The sequence below is a fragment of the Manis pentadactyla genome, chromosome 14 (assembly GCF_030020395.1).
Source record: "Manis pentadactyla isolate mManPen7 chromosome 14, mManPen7.hap1, whole genome shotgun sequence".
NCBI classification, from domain to species: domain Eukaryota; kingdom Metazoa; phylum Chordata; class Mammalia; order Pholidota; family Manidae; genus Manis; species Manis pentadactyla.
This window is the reverse complement of record NC_080032.1, coordinates 7,596,455-7,606,326: the sequence shown is the minus strand read 5'-3', so window position 1 is coordinate 7,606,326 and position 9,872 is coordinate 7,596,455. Positions and strand designations below refer to the sequence as shown.

Genomic DNA, 9,872 nt, shown 5'->3' with positions numbered 1-9,872 from the left:
TGTCCCCTGGAGGGCCAGGGGGAGGGGAGTGTTCTTGAAGGCTGAGCATTCATTCATCCATGGCAGGTGTATCAATGGGGGTGGGAAACCACAGCGGTGAGGGGCGTGAGGCAGGAAGTGGGTGGCCTGCCTGGATAGGCTATGACCCTTGGCCTCCCCAGGCCTCAGTATCCCCAGCTGTTCCAGGACAAGATGTTCAGGCCAAGGCCCCATGATGCCTGAAAGCTCCTAGGGAGGCTCTACCCCTCCCTCCCTTGCTCCCCTCCCCCATGACCCGGCCCAGTTTGGTGGCCTGCCAGGAACAGTGCTATTGTTTGACTGGAAAAGCTGCTTCCTCAGCAGAAGGGGGGCCTCTCCCAGGGACGCCCTGTCCTTACCCTCACCAGTCATCAGTTTGTGACCATAATGCCTGCCTAGACCCTCAATGGCAGAGTCAGGTCACCCCACAATGTGGTCAGGAGAGATGGATGAGTGGCTGTGGGTGCAAATCGGGTCCAGCTTCCTACTTCCCGCTCAGCTCCTTTGTTCCCTCGTCTGTAAAGTGGGGACAATAACAGAGCCTACCTGATCGGCTGGTGTCACAACCAACTCAGCCTGCGATACGCTAAAGTGCTCAGTAAATGGCAGGTGGCCTTTAATCAGAGACGCAGACTTTTCCCCTCACCCCCCTGCCTCTGATGGAGGCGCAGGCTGAGCATGTGAGGGCATTTCTGGTCCCCTACCCAACCAGAATGAGCACTCAGAATCTTCCTGGTGTCCAAAGTGACATCCAAACCAGGTCTTGTGGAGGAAGACCCTGCAAAGACCTCCTTACAGAGCCCTCAGCCCTCAGTGATGTATAGGGGTCAATGCCCAGGGAGCAGGCCCTGCTTGCCCCAGCACTGGGCTCCAGCCCTAGTGACCTTCATCCATGGTGATATGGGACAGAAGGGATAGGATGAGGGGCAATGGAAGCCAGGAACAGGGGCTGGTCCTGGACTTGTCATCCCCTTTGGTAAATGTGCTTCTCAGAGAGGCTCTGGTGCTGGGCTAGGACCAGGATGGAGGGCTCTGCAGGGCATGGAGGAGAGATGCTGAGGCCCAGGGGTGGCATCCCCATCCCAGTCCCTAGGAGCACACTAGCTCTCTACACAAACCTGTTTATTTCTGTACAAAATCATGTTTCTATTTTATACAAAGAGCACCCCACCCCTCACCCCACCCTCTCCCCTCACATAGTACCCTGGCCCTGGGAGCATACCCCCGGGAGGAGGGGGCTGAGGGAGGCCCTGCTCATTGGCCCTCACTTCTGCCTGTCCCAGCTGGGCTAGCCCGACCTCCACTCTGGAGAAAATAAATAAGGAGGCTCAGGCAGAATCTGTGCTGGGCCAGCCAGACTCTCTACCCCCCAGCACCCAGGCAGCAGTGAACTCATCAAGGGTGGGCAGGTCCTGGAGCATCAGTCCATGAACCGTGTAGCTGCTGGGTGGAGACCCTGTCCCAGAAGCATGAGCTGCTGGAGTTACAAGTAGGTGTCCTCACTCTCCTGGGACGTCAGACTCTCCTGGGAGCAGCGGTGGGCTGAGTCCTGGGTAGCTGAGTCCTGGGGGGCTGGATCCTCGGGGGCTAGATCCTTTGGGGGCATGTCCTGTGGGGCACAAGCATCTCCTGCAGCAGTTGCCATGTTGGCTTGATTTGGGGTTGGAGGCTTGTCCAGCTGCCCTCTCTCCTTCGCCTGTTTCTGCTGCTCCTTCTGCTCTTTCTGAATCTGCTTGGGCAGCTTGAGCTTGCCTTTGGAGCCGGGGAGGCGGGCATCAGGGGGCAGGCGGACTGATGGGGAGGGTTGCAGGGTGGGCCGAGGGCCTGGCTCTGCTTCCAGGATGGCCTTGGCACCATGCAACCTGGGCGGGGAGCAGCACTGCAGCTCACCCCGGGTCTCCTGCCAGCGCCGCAGCTGGAGGAGGTGCTCACGCTCAATCTGGCGCTCTGTCACTGGCAACTCCACCACCTGTGGGAGTGGTGATAGGTAGGTGGGCACCAAGAAGAACCTTCCCCTTCTGCCTCCCAGCCTGGGTCCCTGCTCTTCCTCAGTGTCTGCCAGTCTTGGCCACTAAAGGCTGACCCTAGGAAGGATGGTGGTCTGGTCCCGCAGGTGGTCACAAGTCCTGGAGCTGAGTGCCAGGCGAATCAGGTGCTTGAGACCCACTGCATCAGAGATAAAAGCTGCCCACAACTCATGAATCCACCCGCCTAATAATTTGTCACCTAATTACAGCCCCTAAGACAAAAATCCACAAAAGAAAGAAAAAAGGGAAAATAAAGCCAAGGTCATGGATGTGGTGCCAGGAAGGAAAACGGGGTGACAGGTTGAAGCTCCTTTCATTCCCAAGTGGTTGAGAACAGGGAAGGCCCTGCAAACCCAAGCCTCTCTGTGCCCACCTCTTCTCATTCGGACAGGAGGATGAGGTCTACCCGCACCATCCTGGGCTGCTGAGCACCAGGCCTGGTACTGGTGACCTACTCTTGGGGGCAGAATGTTACCAGGCCCCTCTCCAAAGGGCCCCCATGTCTCCCCCTCCCTCCCAGGAGCTAGGAGGAGGTATGGGCCTTACCTCCTGGACCAGGAAGGCCTCCTGCATGACCTTGGGGCTGAGGCTCCGCAGGCGCTCGATAGTCTCGTACTGGCCCTGGCAGGCTTTGAGCTTCTCGGGGGAGCCCAGTGCGTGCTTCAGCAGCACCAGCCCCACCCGGAAGATGATCTTGACGCCTGCACAGGATGGGGGGGCAGTGAGTGCAAGGGGGCCTTTCGGGAGTTTCTCTGGAAATAGAGGCCCCCAGTGGACTGGGCTGGAGGCAGGAGTGCTTCCTTGAGCCCAGTCCAGTACCTTCACAGAAGAACATGTCCCAGACACGCAGCACCGAGCTCCAGGGTAGGGTTCGGGCGAAGGCACACATGAACCACTCTGTCATGTACAGTAGTGGGTCAATCTTCTGCCGGCTGAGGTGTTTGTGGGCGACAGGCGACACCTTCTGCAGCAGCGAGAAGAGGATCTCCCCGTCCAGCTGGATTGCCTCCTGGGGGAACAGTGAGGCCATGTGGCCATGACTGCAGGCCCACAGCAGCCAGGGCACAGACTACACCCTGGCCCCCAGCACCAGGCAGGCCTTGATTTGATCCTTAGGCACCTACTACCTCCAGAGTGCCAACATCATGCTTGGTGCTGGGATACAATGTTGAGCAAACCAGACAAGTTGGTCCCCTCATGGAGAGGGCAGTGAAAGGGGGCAGGCAGACATGACTCACAGGAGCAAAGAGACTTGGGGGATAGAGAGGGGGGCTAAATGCCCAGACCACGGCAGGAAAGGGAATTCCGGTGAGCATGTGCCAGAGGTCCTACCTGTCAGGATCAAGGAAAGCTCCCCACAGGCTAAAAGCTGAGGGAAAGGAGGGATTATTAGGGGAAAGAAGCAGGCAGAGTTTAAGCCTATGCCAAGGACGAGACAGGAACTTGGTGCACAGGAGGAACTGTGATCCCACCAAGCAGCCAGATGACTGGAGGCAGAGATAAAGGCACATGTGGAACCCATGACACTGAGCCTGGAGACCTGACCCTGGCAGGCCTTGGGCCTTGAGGCGAAAGCAACAGGAGACTGGGAAGGTCTTGAGCTGGGGCAGGAGTGGCTGTGGAAGAAAGATCTGGAGAGGCCACAAACAGCATCCGGCCTAGGGCAGGTCCCAGGCCTGCAAGCACTCACCAGTTTCTCACTGTAGTAGCCAGGCAGGTACTTCTCACAGATCTGCACCAAGCACCAGAAGGCTTGCTGTGGGTAAGACAGAGGTAAGGTCTTGCTGCCGGGTGCTCCCACCCACTGGCCCACCTGCCCGCCCGTCCGCCCACCGGGGGCCGGGGGCACCTCAGCAGGCATGTGCATGAGCAGGACGGCAGCCACAGGCGCCTGGGCCTGGCAGTAGCCTTCCTCAGGCCGGTACAGAGTGTAGGCCTTCAGCACACGGAGCAGGTCCTGCTGGCTGTGGAGAGGCCAAGTGGGAGGGATGACAGGTGTGGCTGTGCTGCCCACTCCCTCATCTGTGCCCCACAAAACTGGACCTGTCTCAGAATATGTGCTTCCTTGGAGAGGGAATGTGACCCGACTGCAGTCAGCAAGGGGTCAGTGTCCCACTGTAGCAAGCAGGCTCTCACATGAGCAGAGGAGGAAGCATGTGACAGGTGAGGGTAGAGGCTCACAGGGAGAGCAGGGGCAGGGCCAGGCAGGATGACAGACACAGAGTAAGGAAGCGTCAGGGCGGGAAGTGTGGGCCCCTCACTCAGCAGCTGTGGCCCCTCGGCCGGGCCAGCTTTGTCCCAGGTGTCTGTCTTGGTTCCCTGCCTGGCCCACCATCTCTCTCCCTTCCTGCTTACCCTCTGCCCACCCACCTCTCTCTAACCCTCTTTCTCCCCACCAAAACCTGCTTCCAGGACAGGGATAGCCAAACTCTGGCACTCTGGGGAATAAATGATGAAAGCTGCCCCAGAGGCAAGAGGACCCATCAGACTCAAACCAAAGAAGGGACACTCTAACAGTGGAGTTTGGGTCCCCCAACTTCTGGGCCCCTGAAATAACCCCAAATTCATTTTATGTTTTCTGTTCCAGGGACAGACCTAGCGCCACCTCAGCCCAGAAGGCCCAGCCTACTTACCCGTGGCCCCCCCGGGACACAAACATCTCATGGAAAGGGAACTGCCGGTGCAGGTCACGCTCAATCACATCCAGCCATTTAGGGTCTCCAGGGGACATGTCCAGCTCCTGGAAGCAAGGTCAACAGCCTATTATTAGGAGTTAGGGATAGCTAGGAGAATACAACTCTCCCAGGCATTGGAGAGCCCCCCACCAGGGGCAGTGCCCACCCAATCCCATCATGGACTGGGCCCTCCTGAGGACAGGTGAGGAAGCCCAGGTAGGAAGCCTGGGTAGGGGCAAAGAGGTGAGGGGGGAGGGTTCTGGAAGCTCCGAGAGGTGATCCTGGCTCCAGGAGAACTCTCTGTGGGCCAGTGTCTATCATAGCTGGAAATAACTATGGCTGGAAATAACCTGTAGACATTTTCTTCAGGACTCACTTCAATAACTTGTCAGTCACATCCTTAAGATGGAAGGCTACTATCAAAGCAAGAGCTACCACCTGTTAGCACGGCTCTGCATCACCCATCGGCCTCACTGACTCTTCCTCAACCCCAAATGACAAGTCCTTCTTCTTGTTATTATATTGTTCACAGATGAGGACTCTGAGGGTCAAAGAAAAGGCACTTGTTCTAGAAATTTACCCAAAGAAAACAGAATCACAAACCCAAAAAGATATATGTACCCCTGTGTTTACTGCTGCATTCTTTACAAGAGCCAAGATATGGAGGCAACTTAAATGTCTATCAATAGATGAATGGATAAAGAAGATGTGGTACATATACACAATGGAATATTATTCAGCCATAAAAAGAAAAGAAATCCTGCCATTTGCCAGCAACATGGATGGATCTAGAGGGTATTATGCTCAGTGAAATAAGCCAGGTGGAGAAAGACAAATATCGTATGATCTCACTTATTTGTGGAATATGAAAATAAAGCAAAACGGAAGGAACAAAACAGCAGTAGACTCATAGACACTGAGAAGTGACTGGTGATTACCATGGGGGAGGGGTTTGGGGTAAATGGGTGGGGAGGGAAAGAGGGATAAAGGGGCACAAAAATTTCCAAACATAATGTAGACTGGTCATGGGGGTAGTAGTACAGCATGGGAATATAGTCAGTGATTCTGTAACATCTTCCTATGTTGACAAATAGTAGCTGCACTAGTTGGGGTGAGGATTTAATATGGGTAACTGTTGAACCACTGTGTTGTATACATGAAACTAATATAAGATTGTGTTATCAATGATATTTCAAAAAAAATCAGTTAACAGGAAAAAAAAAGAAAAGAAAAGAAAAGAAAAAGGCACTTGCCCAAGTCCTCATGGCTAGAAAAATGGTGGAGCTTGGGCTGGAGGCCAGGCTGACTAAGAGCTGCCGACCCCAACTCCTCTGTAGCTGCCTCCTGTGCTGGCAGCATCACCTCTCAGGGAGAGAATGTGTGACCACCCAGAGCGCTGAGGAAGTGGCATTTGTCAAACCACTAACCTCAGACTCATCTCTGGGGGCAGGGGTTTCAACGTTTTACTCTTTTCTTTAACTTCTGTGAGCATTTTAGCATGAATACTATTTATAAAAACAGAGTACCACACAAAGAAAAATCATTTCTTGGACATTTGAAATGTTGGTTACATGGTTGTGTATTATTTGTCAAAACACTGAACTGCATACTTAAGATCTATGTATTTTACTCTATGCAAATTCATACCTCAAGTTTAAAAAAAAAGAAAGAAAAAATCAATAAAAAGGAAACTCAGAGGGTTGAGCAGGGAAGCAGACTAAGTACGTGTTGCCTGCAGGGCTGGGCAGTGCCAGGCGAGCCCCTGGCAAGGCCAGGTCCGCAGCAAACACACCAGTGGGTGTCGATCCAGGCTCTAGCCCTGATGGGCAGATGGCTTCATACAAGCCACTTTCCCTCTTGCTCCCCCTCCTCCTAATGGGGGTGTCCCAGCACTGAGCTAGGGTCCCAGTTAACTTGACATGAGAAAATTAGTACTGCGAGAAGAAGCTGGTGGAGTGCTCAAGGCTGCAGCACAGAGGGAGGGGCCGGGCACCTCCACTGAGGGTGCTTGAGCAGGCACACAGCTGAAAGGGTGGGTGTGCAACCTCTAGAGCCTCACATACCCTCAAGATGGGGGCCTGTGTGTGTCCTATGAAGACCCCAAGTGAGGCCCAGGGCTGGATACTATGAGTATAATGCAGGTGTGCTTTTGTCAGAAAGGGAGGGCGGGTCCCACGAATTCTCCTGAGGGCTCTGGTGAGGGGGGAACCTGAGAACCCAAAACGTTCCTAGGATGTGCTTGCATGGTACCTCAGCAGCTCAAGGTGTTTGACCACACATGGGTAGGGGAGAAAGGAAAAGGTGTAGCTGAAGGGCCTGTGGGGAGAAGGGGCTCTGCGAGTCAAAAGCAGATATGGGCAGCTGACGTAGCTACCACAGTCCCGGTCAGAGCCTGAAGGCACTGGTGCCACCATGAGGTAAAACCAGCAAAGAAAACCAGGTAAGAAAAGGACAGAAGGCCCTGCCCTGCCCAAGGAAGAAGGGGAAGGTGGCAAGCACAGAAGACAGAGCCAGCAGCAGGTACAGAACCTGCCCTGGCAGCTGAGGTTGGGGTTAGCCATTTGCATCTCCAGGGGAGCAGAAGAATACATATTTGCTGCCCCACCAGCCCTGTGACTGTACCCTTGCCTCTGGGCTCTTATGCCCACAGCAGCCAGAGGGAGCTCTTCATCCCTGGCCACTTCCTCCATGTTACCCACAAAGTTCTTCCAGGTGTACTTGAGAAACACTGTTCTGGCCCCCAGGACTTCCTCAGTGACCCACCACTCAGCTTCAGAACATCTAGAATGCCTTTCTTGGCAAATCTGTCTCCTCCCACAAGCAACCTTCAAGTTCCCACAGAGGTAAGCCAGGATGGGAGAAAGACTCTGGGGTCAAGAGGCTGCTCAAGTCGGGCCTGGTGTTGGGACAGTCCAATCGCCAGATTCAGGGCTACTCCCAGCCAACACACCATCCCCACAGCTATCCCCCAGGGCCACGGGCTGCCAGCAAACAGCTCTCACAACAAGAAACGCTAGGCTGCCCTGCCCCACCCACACCTCTCAGGGAACAGGTTTGGCAGGCAGGAGTGTTCACTGAAGCATGAAGTATGTCAGCAAAGAGCTGATGACTGGCAGCTCTGTCTCATTGCCTGTCACCAGTCCCAAGAGCCTGGGAGAAACCCTGATGCCTGGGGCTAGGTCTGACAGGTAAGCCGGGGCAACCCCAGGGGAGCCAACTGCCTCCCATAGTTCCCTCAGGGAGCACGCTGGAAGAGCTGCCCAGCCCAGGTAGGCCCCACGAAGCCTCATGAATGGGGGAGGGGCAGCAGGTAGGGACGGGGGTAGGGAGGCAAAAGCATGGCTGCAGTGGGCACCCTCTCTGGCCACTGACTGGCTTCTAAGCCCTAGGTATACTGGTTAGGCTTTCCACCCTGAGGACTGAGAATCCCAAGCAACACAGGTGAACTGTGTATGGCCAGCTTGGATGAGGCAGGAGAAAGAATAGAGGATAGGGGTCAGAGGTGTTGAGAGTGCTGTGGCTCTGTTGTGGGCCCCCAAAGGCCAGAGCACAGGGCCCACAGAAGTCATGGGAGTCTGGGTGTCCCCTCCTGATAACCAAGAGCTGGGAGGGGGCCCACTGAGCCCAAGAAAGCCAACCTGGGTGATGTCAAGAGAAAAAGCTGGAATGGGGGCTGGCAAATCTGTTCATGCCCAGTGCTGGAGCTGCAGATGAGCAGAGGCCCCTGGAGTCACAGCCTGACCAATCGGGCACTGGCTGGGTGGCCCCCTTGGTCACTCGTGCTGCTGGCGATCACTACCATGGGGAGGATGTCAAAAGATGTGGAAGGGCTGGCAGCGTGAAGGAAGGCAACTCACGTCAAACTTTCCAGGGTTCTGCTGGAGCTTCACCTTGCCTCCCGACAGGTACTGCCAAGCACGGCCCCGCAGAGAAGGCGGGATGCCTTTCTGGCACCGCAGACGAATCTGAAAGTCAAAAAGAGGGCTGTGCCCATGCATACACCCAGGCAGCTCCTCCAGAGGCTGCATGCCAGCCCAGCCCCTCTGCCTTCAAGGTGCCTGGCAGGCCTTCAATGCTCACATTAGCAAGAGCAGAAAAGGGGAGAGAGGAGGACTTTCCTAATGTTGCTACAAAGCAGAGCCTATGATTGGGGGGCAGAGTATGACTGCAGTTAGATATGCTGCCACCAGGTGATGGCAGAATCCTCAGGTGCCCTGGTCCAGTGGCACAAAAAAGTATCCCTGAGGTCTGTCTCCAAATTCTGAATCCCCATTACCATTTTCTGAATCAAAATGGAACCATTCAAGTTGGAGGAGCCCCATGTGATGCCAGGGAGAGATCTCCACAGTGTGGGCACAGCTGTAGCCGCAGGGATGACCCAGAATGTGCTCAAAGACACAACCTGGGCACTTTCGTGGGGGTGTCTGTTTAAGCAGCCATGTGGCAGGACACAGGCAGCCTAGAGCAGAGAGATCTCAGCAGCACTCAGAAGGAAGATGGGAGCTGATCCCAACGGTCAATAATCTGCTTGGTTATTTTGTTTTGTTCAATAATTCCCTCTCTTTAGCTCTCCCTGACTCTGAGCTCTCACAATTAGGGCAGAAGCAGCTGGTCTGGGTGACAGTCCTGATCCCAGCCCTTACTAAAATGGTACAGGTCTTCACCACCCCTCAGACTGGGAGGGGTAAGGGAGAAGGCATTTGGGGTAGCTCATAACCCACAGCTAGTGTTTAATTCAAATGTTTGTTGTCTTTATCAGAAAAAGGCTTCCACTACCAAAAGCCAGTTTGAAAACCTATCATGTCTTTTACAAATGGAGAAACTGAAGCAAAGAGTAGGAAAATATTAAGGTCACACTCAGGGACCCCACTATGTCTTAGCTACACTACACAAGCTGGAAGGACCCAGCCTCATAAACTTCCCACTTCCTGGTCTCTGGGAGCTTGACAGGGGGGCACACACACCTGGGATGGTGGCAGGATAAGGCTCTGAGGCAGCTGCCCAGATCATCCTCCTTGACCTCAAGGCCAAGGACCAATGGGGGTGAGGGCAAAAGCAGAGGCACCACTCCTATAAAATGGGGTTTGGGAGCCTGGCCAATGACACTCCTCTCTGCCTCCGCACTAGGCAGCCTGGCCTGAAACTGGAGACA

The 9,872-nt window shown here is 54.7% G+C and overlaps 1 protein-coding gene across 6 annotated transcripts in view; it reads right to left on the bottom strand.

Annotated features, from left to right (window-relative positions):
- Positions 1-1,123: 1,123 nt before the first annotated feature.
- TBC1D10A (TBC1 domain family member 10A) overlaps positions 1,124-9,872 on the bottom strand; it is a 29,591-nt gene continuing 20,842 nt past the window's right edge. For 3 of the 6 annotated variants that reach the window (XM_036908795.2, XM_036908797.2, XM_036908799.2), the window contains 7 exons: positions 8,578-8,685; positions 4,679-4,785; positions 3,895-4,009; positions 3,736-3,801; positions 2,865-3,054; positions 2,592-2,746; positions 1,124-1,987 (listed from right to left, as the gene is read on the bottom strand). In XM_036908795.2, coding sequence (XP_036764690.1) covers positions 1,502-1,987; positions 2,592-2,746; positions 2,865-3,054; positions 3,736-3,801; positions 3,895-4,009; positions 4,679-4,785; positions 8,578-8,685 — 1,227 coding nt within the window. In that variant the 3' untranslated portion in view covers positions 1,124-1,501. The remainder of the gene's footprint in view (positions 1,988-2,591; positions 2,747-2,864; positions 3,055-3,735; positions 3,802-3,894; positions 4,010-4,678; positions 4,786-8,577; positions 8,686-9,872) is intronic. The other 3 variants (XM_036908796.2, XM_057491925.1, XM_036908798.2) reach the window with 2 other exon arrangements.